The sequence below is a fragment of the Rhinatrema bivittatum genome, chromosome 2 (genome assembly GCF_901001135.1).
Source record: "Rhinatrema bivittatum chromosome 2, aRhiBiv1.1, whole genome shotgun sequence".
Taxonomy (NCBI): Eukaryota; Metazoa; Chordata; class Amphibia; order Gymnophiona; family Rhinatrematidae; genus Rhinatrema; species Rhinatrema bivittatum.
The window spans coordinates 226,644,479-226,658,289 of NC_042616.1; the positions used below are offsets into that span (position 1 = coordinate 226,644,479).

The following is a 13,811-nucleotide window of genomic DNA, read 5'->3' on the forward strand; positions in this document are numbered from 1 at the left end:
CAACATTAAATGCCATCTGCCAGTTGGATGCTCAATCTCCTAGTCTTGAAAGTTCCTCTTACAATTTCTTACAATCTTCTTGTGATTTAACAATTTTGAATAGATTTATATCATCATCAAATCTGATCACCTTACTTGACATTTCCATCTCTAGGTCATTTATAAATATGTTAAAAAGCAGTGGTCCATTTAAGTTGTAATTGTAAATACCTGCACAGTGAAGGAGTTAATGCATGGTGTACTACTGTAGAAATATTTTTCGATATAAGTAGCTCTACAGCAAATAAAAACTTTGAAAACAGATCTCACCACAAAGTTTTCAATTGTCTTTATTCTAAAAATATTTTTGCCACAAACATAAGAAGTCAGAAAACACCTGACAGAAAACACCTGCCTGGGCACAACAGATGGAGATGCAATCTGCTAGTCAATTAGATAAAGTCTGTTTGGCAACAGCTATTCCAAGTTTGTTAAAAGAAAAAAAAAAGCTTGGTAGACTTTCTATGGTATTTAGTCTGCTCCAAGTAGAAGGCCAAGGCTCTCGAAGTCCAAACTATGTAGTGCTTGTTCGCCTTGGTGGACATGTGGCTTTGGAAAGAATGCTGGAGTACGATTGACTTGTTAAGATGGAATTCTGACACCACCCTATCATGATGAAACCTGGTATAAAGTGGATAGGTTACTAGAGCCTGGAGCTCACGGACCCTACATGCTAAAGTGATCACCACCATAAATATAACTTTCCAGGTCAGGTACTTCAGTTAACAGGAGAGTAGTGGCTCAAAGGGAGCTTTCATCAGCTGGGCTAGTACCATGTTGAGGTCCCAAGATACAGCGGAGGCTTGATAAGAGGCTTCAAATGAAGCAGACCCCACATGAATCAGACAAGTAAAGGCTGTACCGAGATGGTCTATCCTTTTATATACTGATGATAAGTGCCAGTTGCACAAAGGTAAACCCGGAATGAGCTGGTTCTGAGACCAGACGCAGAGAGATGTAAAAAGTACTCGAGCACTTTTTGTGTGGAGCTAACAGAACTCATCATCTGATAGAACAAGAGGTTGCAAGGTCAACTTCTCAATATCTAGGCCATGAGAGCTAGAGACCTGATGTTGGGGTGGCTCAACCTGCATTGTTCCTGAAGGATGAGGTCTGGGGAAGTCACCAGCCTGATCAATTCCCTGATGGACATCTCCATGAGGATCATAATATCCCGGTCTTCTTTCTGTTCAACAGTGTAGAAGTGGTATCAGAGGATATGCTTATAGAAGCCCTCTGCCCCCAATGTAGGACAAAGGTGCCTGAGGCTACTTTGCCCTATGCCCTTTTTATGGAACAGAAGAGCCAAGCTTTTCTGTTCAGAGGAGATGTATACAGATCTACCACTGGGTTTCTTCACTGTTTGAAAATCTGTCTTGCTAATACCCCCATCCCCAGTCTATTGACCATTTGTTTAGATCCAGGAATCAACTCAGTTTCTTCACCAGGATATTATCCATGCCTACCAGGCATGTGGCTCTGAGAATTATCTCATGAGAGATGGCCCAGCTCCACAGCTGGGCAGTCTCCTGACACAGGATGTACGATCCCATGCCTCCCTGCTTGTTGATGTAATACATGACAATCTGATTGTCTATTTGGACTAGGACCACTTTATTGGCTAACTGATCTTTGAAAGCCTTTAGTGCATATTGGATCACCTTAAGCTCCAGGAAGTTTATCTGATGACTTCCTGCCTGAGCTGACCAAAGACCCTAGGCGCAAAGCCCCTCTACATGATCTCCATATCTCAGGGTATACCACTGTTTAGGGAGTTCCTGAGTGGTTACATGATATGGATGCTGTTTCATAGATCCTGAGTGGCCTGTAGTCCACTGTGATCTGAGGGTCCATTGGGTTCTGTGCATGTGGAGACATGCCAAGGAAGAGCAGAGTTGCTTACCTGTAACAGCAGGTTACAGGTAAGCTTGTGTCTAACAAGACAGCAGAATGCTAGTCCTCACATATGGGTGACATCATCAGGATGGAGCCCAATCATGGAACACTTTTGTCAAAGTTTCTAGAACTTTGACTGGCACCTACTGGGCATGCCCAACATGGCACTAACCCTGCATCCAACAGGGGTCCCCCTTCAGTCTCATGTTTAGCAAGAAGTACGTGCGAAAAATAAAATAACAAATCGCAAGTGAACCCAACTCCACAGGGTAGCGGGCGGGTTTCGTGAGGACTAACATCCTGCTGCCCTGTGAGAACACTTGTTACAGGTAAGCAACTCTGTTTTCTCACAGGACAAGCAGGATGGTAGTCCTCACATATGGGTGAGTAGAGAGCTGAGGATGCCCGAGCAATGCACCAAATGCACCCAAAGACATGCAACAGGCACAACAGGGGTGGGTTTGGGTAGGAGGGCATCCTGAAAACCCTGAATGGATCGCTGGTAGGATGTTGGGTAGTTAAGCTGAGAATAAGTTGCGTAGAACAGACTGGCCAAAAATGGAATCGTGCCTGCCAGCCTTATCTAAGCAATAATGGGCTGCAAAGATAAGGAGAGAGCTCTAGGTCGCAGCCTTACAAATATCAATAAGTGGCACCGAACGAAGGTGCCATGGCCCTAACATAGTGTGCTTTCACACGGTCTTGTAGCGGAATGCTTGCTTGCTGGTAGCAAAAGGAAATACAGTCCACCAACCAGGAGGAAAGGGTCTGTTTTCCCACTGGATTTCCCAATTTGATGTTATTGAAAGAAACAAATAATTGAGTGGACTTACTGTGGTCTGATGTGCGCTCTAGATAAAAGACTAGGGCACATTTGCAGTCCAGGGAATGTAGAGCCTGTCCTCCTGGGTTTGAATGGGGCCTTGGAAAGAAAGTAGGTAAGATGATGGATTGATTAAGATGGAATTCCGACACTACCTTTGGTAAAAACTTAGGGTGTGTACGGAGGACCACACTGTCATGCAGAATTTTGGTGTAAGGCGGGTAGGCGACTAATGCCTGTAACTCACTAACTCTGTGAGCGGATGTGATAGCGAGAAGAAAAATCACTTTCCAAGTGAGTTAGCAGAGATCACAGGAGTAGAGAGGCTCAAACAGAAGTTTCATGAGCCGTCCTAAGACCACGTTAAGGTCCAAAGCAGGGGCCGGAGGGCACAATGGACGTTTTAGGTGGAACAAACCTCTCATGAAGCGTGTGACTAAGGGTTGTGTTGAAATAGAGACATCTTCCACGCCATTGTGGAAAGCGGCTACCGCACTGACATGCACCCTTATAGAGGAAGTTTTCAGGCCTGACTCGGACAGGTGCCAGAGATAGTCCAGAAACTTCACGATGGAACAAGTGAAGGGGTCTATGGACATGGACGTGCACCAGACCGTAAACCTTTTCCACTTAGAACGATAAGACCGTCTCATGGAAGGCTTTCGTGAAGCTACCAGGACTCGGGATACTGACTCTGAAAGGTTAAGGGGTTGAAGTATTAACCTTTTAACATCCAGTCCATCAGCGACAGGGCCTGGAGGTTGGGGTGGCATAGGCGCCCGTTGTTCTGAGTTATCAGAAGCGGATCCTTCCCTAGAGCAGCGCTTCTCAACCGGTGTGTTGTGTGCTCCCGGTCTCTCCCGCTGCTCTTCCTTCCCTGCTGCCATTGCTGCCGGGCTAACAGCATGTTCAAGCCCAATAGGAATGGCAGCATTGTTAGAGGAAGCTGTGGCACCCGCGGCTGGCCTTTTCTTCTTCCTGCGCCTGCCCCGGAACAGGAAGCGATACGTAGTGCAGTGCGCGGGAAGGAGAAAGAGCAGTGCCACGTGGAAAAGTAGTGGCGGCAGCAGTATCAGCCCCCGAGCAGTAGCGTGGCCTGGAGCAATCGGCAAAGGAGACAGCAGTATAAGCCTCCCGCAGCCGATGGGATTCTTCTTTCTTGGCCTGCAGGGGCTGGAGGAGGCTGCTGCAGTTACCATTTGTGCTCGGGGGGGGGGGGGGGAGTGAGTGAGAGAGAGAGGACAGCCAGCCTGTGAGAGAATGTGTGTGTGTTTGAGGGCATGTGTGTGATTGAGAGCATGTATTTGATTGAGAGCATGTGTGTAAGTGTGTGAGAGAGATTATGTGTGTGATTGAGAGAAACTGGTCAGAGAGGTGATGTGTGTATATGTGAGAGACAATAAAAGTGACTGGTCAGGGAGATGTCTGGAGTGTGTGTGTGTGTGTATGTGTGTGTGTGAGAGAGAGAGAGAGAGAAAAAGCATGGAAGTGAGAAATCTGGGTATGTGAGAAAGCATGGAGTAAGAAGCCTGGTGTGGGTGTGGGTATGTGTGTGTGTGAGAGAGAGAAAAAGCATAGAAGTGAGAAATCTGGGTATGTGAGAAAGCATGGGAGTAAGAAGCCTGGTGTTGTGGGGGTGTGTGTGAAAGAAAGCATGCGACTGAGAAGCCTGTATATGTGAGAGAGAGCATGGGAGTGGGAAGCCTGTGTGTGTGTGTGCATGCATGAGAGAGAGATTGGTTGGTAAGGTGACGGTGTGTGAGAGAGAGAGGCTGGGGTGTGTGTATGTGAAAGAAAGTGATTAAGGGAATGAGAAGCCTGTGCATGTGGAGAAAGTAAGCATAGGAATGAGAGAGAGACTGGTGCGTGTGTTTGTAAGAGAGAGAAAGTGATTATGGGAATGAGAAGCCTGTGCATGTGGAGAGAGTGAGCATGGGAGTGAGAAACATGGGTGTGTGGGTGTATGTGATACAGTATGGGAGTGAGAAGCCCATATATGTAAGATAGAACACGGGAGTGGGAAGCCTGTGTGTGTTTATGGCATGAGAGAAACTGTTCAGGAAGGTGACTGGTATGTGTGTCAAAGACTGGTTGGGAGATGATTGGTGTGTGAGAGACAGAAACTGGTCATGGGGGTGTGACTCGTATGGTGTGTGTGTGAGAGACAGAGAGACTGGTCATGGGCCCTAAGGAAGAGGACCATGAGAATAGAGCTTAGTCACTACTGCTGCTTCTGGTGTGTGCTACGGCCTGCACGGAAGAGGACAGGAGTAGGAGAGCTGCTGGAGGGGGTAAGTAAAGGTGGCTTTTTAAGTTTATCTTTCTTAATTGACTGCCATTTTAATTATTTAATATTATGTGATGTGTCTGCTTTTTTAAAATATTTTATTGGTGTGTGGTGATTTTTTAATAATTGTTATGAGTTTTTAATTGTTGGATGTTATTCTGTTCATAGCTGTTTTGAAACATTTATTCTGCTTATTAGTATATTTTTACAATTATTTCTGTGTGGGGATCTATAGCTGCTTGCTAGTTCTATTTTCCTAATAGGAGGTGTATTGGTGTTTAGGGCCTGATATAATATTTGTAGTATTGCCTTTTCATAGATAGGGTTGTTACTGGTTGAGTGCATTCCATAATACAGATGTAACTGTGTGCAGATTAGTTTATGTACATAACTACAGATCCTGGGAGTATGTTAGGTCGGTTCTGTGTGTGTTACTGAGGTGAGATATTTTACTAGCATGTAAGTGTTTGTATCAGTCTTATTTGTTGTGTTTTCTCAAGAGGACATGCATTGGTAGTAAACTGCTGTCTTTTCATAAGTAGGGCTATTGAGCCTGGTAGTAGGAGTTTGAGTTGCTATTAGTGAGATGACACCAGAACCAGAATATCTTTATTGTAGGGTGAGTTGTATGGGGAATGTCGTAATTCTGCTTTATATCCATTATTGGGGGTCAAGGGGGGTTCCCGTAGATGCAAACTGTACTTGTACATCTAGCCCCGTGATGATCATGGGTTCAGTGTGTCATGCATGTGAGAACCATCTGTCAGGTGTGTCCCGACAGAAAAGAGGTTGAGAACCACTGCCCTAGAGGGATGCGCCGGTGAACTGATAGGTCCTGAGGATTGGGAACCAGACTTGATGTGGCCAAGGCATTCTCTGATCCATAGCCATATCTCCACAAATACTCAAAAGTCCAAACCTCTGTGGTCTGCTGGGGACAAGGACTCTACTAGTGCCCGACCCTCAGGCAATATCTCAGAGAGAGGGGCACTTTGTTGTTTTGGCCAAACCCCAAGGAACTCCGATGCCCCATGGAAGCTTCCTCCCCTGATGGGCTGGAGATCACCAATGTGTCGATCGGGGAGGGGGGTATTGATCCCAACCCCCCCCCCTCCAGGAATCAGCATCAGTTCTGGCATTGGTATCAGTGCCAGTGCCTGGCAGCAAAAGAACTAGAACAGTCGCTTGAGGATTGTCAGTGCTGACCCTGGTGCCCTCGGTGCCCAAATATCGAGGCCCTCCAGTGCATTCTGCAATGCCTGTTAGATCTTCTTGTCCAACTCTTCTTGGAAACAGCCAATGCCAACACTGACTGGGAGGAAGGAGGGGTGTCTACGTCCTCCTCTGAACAGAGATGTGTATTGGTGGCTGATTCCAGGATCTGTGGAGGCTGTAGCGAGTCCCAGGTCTTTTGAGAGGATGAGCTCTCCTCACTGTGCGACTGCTTCAAGGCTTCTCAGCAGCTGCCAGACCATCTCTGCTTCCAGCATTGATGGAGACTGATGTTGATGTTTCTTTGGGTTCCCTGGATAACAGGCATCGGAACTCTGTAATGCCAGTGATAAAGAGTCAAATGATGGCTTGTCCCTGGGTTCCCTATTGGCTCTCGGCACCAAGGGAACCAATGGCTTCCCTGATACTGATGCTTCCTCCACCAGTGCAGCAGCAAGGTCACCTTGATGTTGATGCCTCTGATACTGGTGAATTGGAATTCTGCTGACTGAAGTGCTTCTCCATGAGTTCCAATCGGGACACCTTTTGGAGTCATAGTCATGCAATCGTGGCACTCTAGGACATCATATGATGCCCTCAGGCACAAGTTATGTCTATCATGGGGATCCTTGATAGACATGATCCCTGTTCACCAGAGGTATTGCTGGAATCCACTGGACATGCTTGACCGAAAAATAAGGAATGCTTGACCGAAAAATAAGGAAAGCAAAATAAGGAAAACTCAATGGTGGTGGCAATTAATGCCTGCTGGGCATTGACCAAATGCCAACCCAGCACCAAGAGGAAAATGGAAACTTAGAAAAACATATGAAAACTCTAACTAGTGAAAACACAGGATTAGAAGAGAAATACAAATCAGCAAGGCCCAGCAAGGTGGACGAACTATCTTGCTTCAAAATCCACAACAGAAACCTAAAGCAGGGGAGTGAGGGAAAGACTATGACTGAAGGCTCGACAGATAGACGGACTGAAGGGGCCCCCGCATGGACATGTGGTGTGATAGCATGTCTGGGCATGCTCAGTTAGGCACAGTCAAGGTTCTAGAAACTTTGAAGTCAAATTTCCATGCTGGGCTCCATCAGATGATATCATCATGTGTGAGGATTGCCATCCTGCTTGTCCTTGGATAAAGAAAGTTATTTTAAGATTCTTTCCTAAAACTTAATAATCAAAATCTGGAAAAATGAGAAAAGTTAAAGAAAAACAGAGTATAGACATATTTAGTGCATTATTCTTGCTATCCTTTGAAATGAAGATGACTCTTGATGATGAACCTAATGCTTACAAGTTTTTGCCTATTATTAATTATAATAAATGTGTTAATATATTTGGTGTTTGTTTTAATTAGAACTCATAATTTTATAGTAATTAGATTCTGGGATCTAATTTGCAATGTGTTTAAACAGCTTTAGGTTTTATAATATTTGCAGAGCATACACTATTTTGGAGATGCAGATTTTCAGGGCTCTTGGTTTTAGCTTATAGCATGTTTGATGAAGCAGTAGTATGCAAAAATACAACTTATGAAATTGGCTTTACCTAGCAGGATTATTTTTAACTAGCAAGAATAATTTACTTACCAAGATGTGTGTTCATCATTTTTGCACAGTAGTTGCACATAGCCTCTAAGTCATTCAGTTGTCCCTGGAGAAATGAAATCTGGGACTCCAGTTCTTCTTCCTGAAAAAAATTATAAATATAGATATATAAATACATACTGAGAACAATGAAAAAGACAAGCAAAAATTTCCAAACTCTAAAACCTAATTACTTCAACAGCTTAAATCAAAACTTCCAAAGTTCACAATCTTGGCAGGGTATCTGCCTTCTCCTCCATCCCAGGGCCTCTTTGGTCCTTCCTAGGCCTGTTCTTTATTTCCTCTCCTTAGGGCACACCCTGCTGCCTGATGTTCTCTTTGTTCTTGGCTTTAAGGTGGACCAGACTAAATGTCTGTCCTGGTCTCTTAAGGTGATCTTGATATATACTCTTGTACATGCCTTCCTCCTCAGCTTGACCTTCCCAGATTGAGCTCCTCCCCCTAGTAGTGTTACCTTCCTGGAACAGGAATCACCTTCTGGATTTCCCTTGGCTATGCAATGCTTTATCTCTTTCTTCATTAAGAACAGGGGGGAGTTGGCTTCCTGTCCATCCTATGTTTCTGAGCAGACTTGACTGGCTCATCTTTCCCTTGGGTACTCATACAACTATATGGGTTATTCTCTCTCTCTCCCCTTCTGGTGGAACTGTGGCACTGTAGAGAGTTTAGGGAACCTTCTCTTCCCCAGGTGGAAGTCTATCCATGGCAGTCTCTAAATACTGGAACTGACTGAGTTTTCTCTTTTGGCATTGCCATTGTGATCAGAACATCTTAGGTTCCTTGCCAAATACGTTTTCTTCCAGTGGGAAGGTCCTTGGGAGAGATGCTTCACTATAGTCTGATTTGGTTGAGCTACTCATAAAGCTGGCCTCAGAGAGTCTCAGACTTTGGAAAATCACATCCCAGAACAATGGGATATGGGAGTCTGAGAAGTACTCCCACTTCTATTTTGACTTGCCCAGCTGGGATTATCAGTAGGACCTGGCTGGTTGGGTATTGTCACTGGTCACCATGTATATTGGCATGGGTAATACTCTTTTCATGGTTGATCTGTACTCTCTTTAGTAGCTCCCTCCAGATAAATCATTACACTTCCTGAGTCTACCAGTGTTTGTGTGGGAGAACTGTCCAGCTCCACCAGAATCACAAAGGTGGAGAAATATGAATGGGGACTGTTTACAAACTTGCAAACATACAAAGTCCTTCCATTAATATTCATAGGGACCCTGCTTGTTCGAGAATAGTCATGGGAGAAGTGCTCTCTCTCTCTCTCCATACTGAAGCAGAACACTGGACCCAGATCCTGTGACTGGTTTCTTGCTTTAGATTATGGCATCCGGTCCCTCTGGTGGTTGTCTCTCATGTGGCTTAGGGTACTCTGGCACTGAGTGTGCCAGAAAGTATCCACTGCTTCTAAGACTACCTCTATGATAATTTGTGGGTGCTGGCATACCCACCCGTCTCATAGGCAGGACATGCTATCCACAAACTGCTCAAGTAAAACCAGTTTGTTTAGTTCAGCGCCTGTCTTCTCCTCAGGCTGTAGCCATTTCTAGCTGATAGAAAAGGCTTCGTGAACTCTCCCCAGGTTGAAGGACACCCCACTGAAACTGTTGCTGGGACATTTCGGGGGTGCATCCAGCTCTCTCAAGTATGGTGGTTTTAACTTCTGCATAGCTGGCCTTCCCATCAGGATATGTGGCTTGAAAGGCAGCTTGGCTGCTTCCTGTCAGTAGATTCACTAGTTATGTCGTTCATATGGACTCTGACTATCCTTACAGTTGGATAGTTTGCTCAAAATTAATTAAAAATCAGTCTGGGTCCTTGTGTGGAGCCATCTTAAATACCATGGGAGATAGTAAGGTAGGCTGTGCTATAGTAGTTTGTAAAGCTTAAGCTAATTATGTAAACTGTTCTTGTAGCATCTGCAGTTGGGAATACTGATTTTGTATAACCATTTATAGCTGCTTGTGCCCCTCTGTGAAAGCCTGGAATAATCACTCCATGCTGTCTTGAATATTTTCCCCTGTAGCTGGAGTCTTTCTACCTTTAGAGGAGTTCCACTGTATCATCAAAGCCATGGAGATAGGGAGAAAAATGTTTTGTTCTTATTTTTCTTCCAAAAAAACCCAAACTCTTGCCTGTCTAGCTCTAACTTACTACATTTCCCTATTTGTTCAGACACAGCTAGTCCCTTGGCCTGCTGTGCTTGACTCCTGGCTGTCACTGAAGTGAGTCCCCCTCAAACATTTTCCCTTTATTTTTTCTTTTGGTGTGGGTCACTGTACTATGCTGGCATTTAGCAGAAATTCCACGGCTAACATCATATGTGATGATGTGCAAGCAGTCTTTGGCTTTAAAAAAGGCTTGGAGGACAGATGAGTCTGGACTCCAATCTTTCTCCACTGTAAGGAGTTCCCCTTTGAAAATCAGCTTGCAGAACCTGTGGGACTGCAATGTTTGTGTGAAGGCTCATTATTGCCAGAACTTGGGAGTTATTAAGTATCCCAGTATAATAGATAGTCCCAAATTTTGTAAATGAAAACATTTCAAAATACACGAAGAGTCACAATAGTGAATCAGTTAAGCAGCATGTGGATATTAAGTCATATTGTGTTAGTGCATACTTCATTGTGGGGTTTCATTTCTTGCACATTTGTTTGAATGGAGATTTCACAGGAAAAAAAAAAAAAAAGGTACCCACTCCATACCCTCAGAGGACCACACAGCACATAACAACACTTGGGCAGGCGGCACACAAGAAAAGAATGCTCTAATTTCAGAAGCTGCCAAACACAATAGATACATATGCTATTTACAAATATGAAGAAAAGAATATTCTATCTTTGCAATACACAGACCAATCAGTGAAATACAGTAGTCTGTTCTATGAAATGTAGTATACATCAGCATGATGAGATTTATAGTGAGAATGTTTAGAGAAGAGAATTAATGGCTGTGTAAAGAAGTGTATGTTAGAACCTCCTTATATGCCCAGAACCAGGCATTTAGCCTGGACCACCTTAAGAGAGTCCACAAGGGAATCTTGGTTGCACAGCATTTTACCTGGGAGAGGGATAAGAAGACAAGCCCCAGAGAGGATAGCAGGTCCCACACACAAAGAGAAAGAAGCAGGAGCTTTGCTGAAGCTATTGTCTGAAGACTACTGCATTTTTGTTTCCAGCACTCCTGAGGTAAGCAGGTTCTTAGTTCTTTAATTTGAGCTGTAATTAATAAAAGTCTGCAGAAGAATCATCAGAGTCGAATCTAATTTGTCCTCCGGCAAGCCAAAGAAAGCTCACGCTGTGTTACAGGCTGATTGAGAGTGTTATAAAGGGTAAATTAAGAACATGTGCATTTCGAGGCAAGAAAGAGAAAGAACATGAATAGCTGCCTGGGCACCCATAGCAGTAACTTTACAAAGTATATTGCATTTCAAAGACAATAAATTAAAACATAAAAGTGTGTGCACATCCATAAGCAAAGCTAAGCTATAATTAATAAATTAATTTAGATAACTTATTAGTAAATAAAATAAAATAAGGTTAATAAAGAAAAAGCAGGAAAACCATGAGAATAGTATGTGTTACCAGTTGGCGCTGCTGAACTCCTTTGTAAGAATCTTTAGCAGCAAGTAGCTGAGAGAAATGGGCAAACAACAAATTAGTGAATAAGAAAGAAGAAAACATATGTTCATAATTGCAGTTTGCGTTGTCTTGTCAGAATCAGGCTGCATTGCTATGTGGGGAAGGTAGACGCAGGTCCTGCAGAAAATTGGTCATCTGCTGCTGACTCAAAGATGGAAATCCTGTTAGAATGGATGCTTTTTGGTTTGACACGATAGATCAGAGCATATTTTATGCTACATTGTTTGAACTGGTATTCAACTATCAATGAAATTCTAGAAATCAATATCCAAAAACCATTTAGACAGATAACTCACAAGTTAAATGGCTAAATGACAAATTTGGCATATTCAGCCACTTATCTGGCTGTCGGGCTGTGATTCCTGCACCCCCCCCCCCCACCAAACTCTCATAATATAGTAGAAGACCCCTGGTTTATAGGCTGGGCCCCGTCCCTTTAATTGCCAAGTATTAAGATCAAACTCCCCCTTACCTGCAATGCTGAAATGCTGTGCTGGCTCACCCACTCTCCTGACCCTCTCCACACCCCTGACTTATCCATCTTTGCCACTACTTAGATGAACAAATTTGAACTTATCCAGATAAGTAGTGGCATTTATCCAGCTATATTCTGATCTATCCAGCTAAGCAGCAGCAGGCGCTACTTAGCCGACAGGTTAATCCACAAACAGTGGGTTATGCACCTCTACCAGCAGATAGAGATGGAGCAACCTCTTTGCAAATTACTGTCAGATCTAGGAATCGCCTTCTTCTTATATGCCAAACATGTACATGCCAACTTCTTATATGCCAACTCATTTGAAAATACAGCATCGACACTCACAACACACATGAAAGCAATACAACAAAAACTATCCCAACTCAAGTTAACACTAAACTAAAAAAAAACAACAAAAAAAACCTGAAACCATATGGTTAAGGAGAAACTTTCCTACAGTTAAATCACTACCACTTGACCTGGGTAACATTTACATTACACCCTCAAACTAAGTACAGGACTTAGGAATCCAGATAGATGAAAATCTTACAATTGAAAAGCACATAAATAAATTAATTAAAGCAGGCTAAGCAAAACTGTGCCTACTCTGGGAGCAGAGGCGAGTCCGAAAGGAAGGACTCTGTATTGGAAGTGTTGATGACCTACTATGAAGCGTAGGTACTTGCGATGAGGAGGGTATATTGGGATGTGAGTATAAGCATCCTGAAGATCCAGAGAACAAAGCCAATCTCCTTTTTGAAGAAGTGGAAGCATAGTGCCTAGAGAAACCATTCTGAACTTTTCCTTCTTTAGAAATTTGTTGAGATTTCTTAGGTCTAGGATGGGGCGTAGGCCTCCTGTTTTCTTTGGAATGAGGAAGTAACGGGAGTAGAATCCTCTTCCCTTTTGAGATTGGGGCACTGATTGTATTGCCCTGAGCTTCAGAAGGGAGGATAATTCTGCTTGTAGAGGAATTAGTTGAGATTCCTGTTGTGGGAAGGCTCTCGGTGGAAATTCTGGTGGAATTGATAGGAAATTGAGTTTGTAACCCTGTGCTATTATAGAGAGCACCCATTGGTCTGTTGTTATTGTTTGCCAGTGTGTGTAAAAATGGGACACTCTTCCACCCACTGGAATTTGTGTGTGAGGGTTTAAAGGAGTGGTTTGTTCTCTGGGCTGTATCTCAAAACCTAGTAGCAGGGCCTGTCTGAGGTGGGGGTTGAGCACGGGGTGCCCTTGGTTGTCTAGCTTGGGTGCGTTGCTGTTGAGGTCTGGTAGATCTACCCCGAGATGTTTGGGAGTAGTATCTGCATGGCCTGTAATAAGGCCTCCTTGTTTCCCTGCGAGGAAGTCAGCGAGGAGGCTGTGTGGAAGGATCTTGAGGCATTTGGGACAATTGGCGTAAAGTCTCTGTGTGATCCTTCAGTTGTTGAACTGCCTCCTGAACTTTTTCACCAAATAAGTTGTCTCCCTTGCATGGACGATCAACAAGTTTTTCCTGTACCTCAGGCCTGAGGTCAGAAACCTTGAGCCATGCATATCTACGTGCAGCAATGCCCACAGCTGCAGTTCTGGAGGCAGTATCAAAACTGTCATAGGCTGCTCGTACCTCGTGTTTCCCTGCTTCCAGGCCTTTATGTATTATGGCTTGTGCAGGTTCTTGGAGCTGTTCAGGCAGTGAATTGGTGAGTTCCTCCATCTGTTTCCATAAATTTCTCTGATACTGTGCCATGTACAGCTGGTATGCAGAGATTCTGGAATTTAGCATTGAAGATTGGTAGATCTTCCTTCCCAAAGAATCCAGGAAGCG

General features: G+C 44.0%; 1 protein-coding gene across 11 annotated transcripts in view; it reads right to left on the bottom strand.

Moving 5' to 3' along the window:
- The window catches only part of TBC1D5 (TBC1 domain family member 5), a 1,653,915-nt gene that overhangs the window by 53,093 nt on the left and 1,587,011 nt on the right, over positions 1–13,811 (bottom strand). For all 11 annotated transcript variants that reach the window (XM_029589267.1, XM_029589269.1, XM_029589266.1 and 8 more), the window contains one exon: positions 7,859–7,958. In XM_029589267.1, coding sequence (XP_029445127.1) covers positions 7,859–7,958 — 100 coding nt within the window. The remainder of the gene's footprint in view (positions 1–7,858; positions 7,959–13,811) is intronic.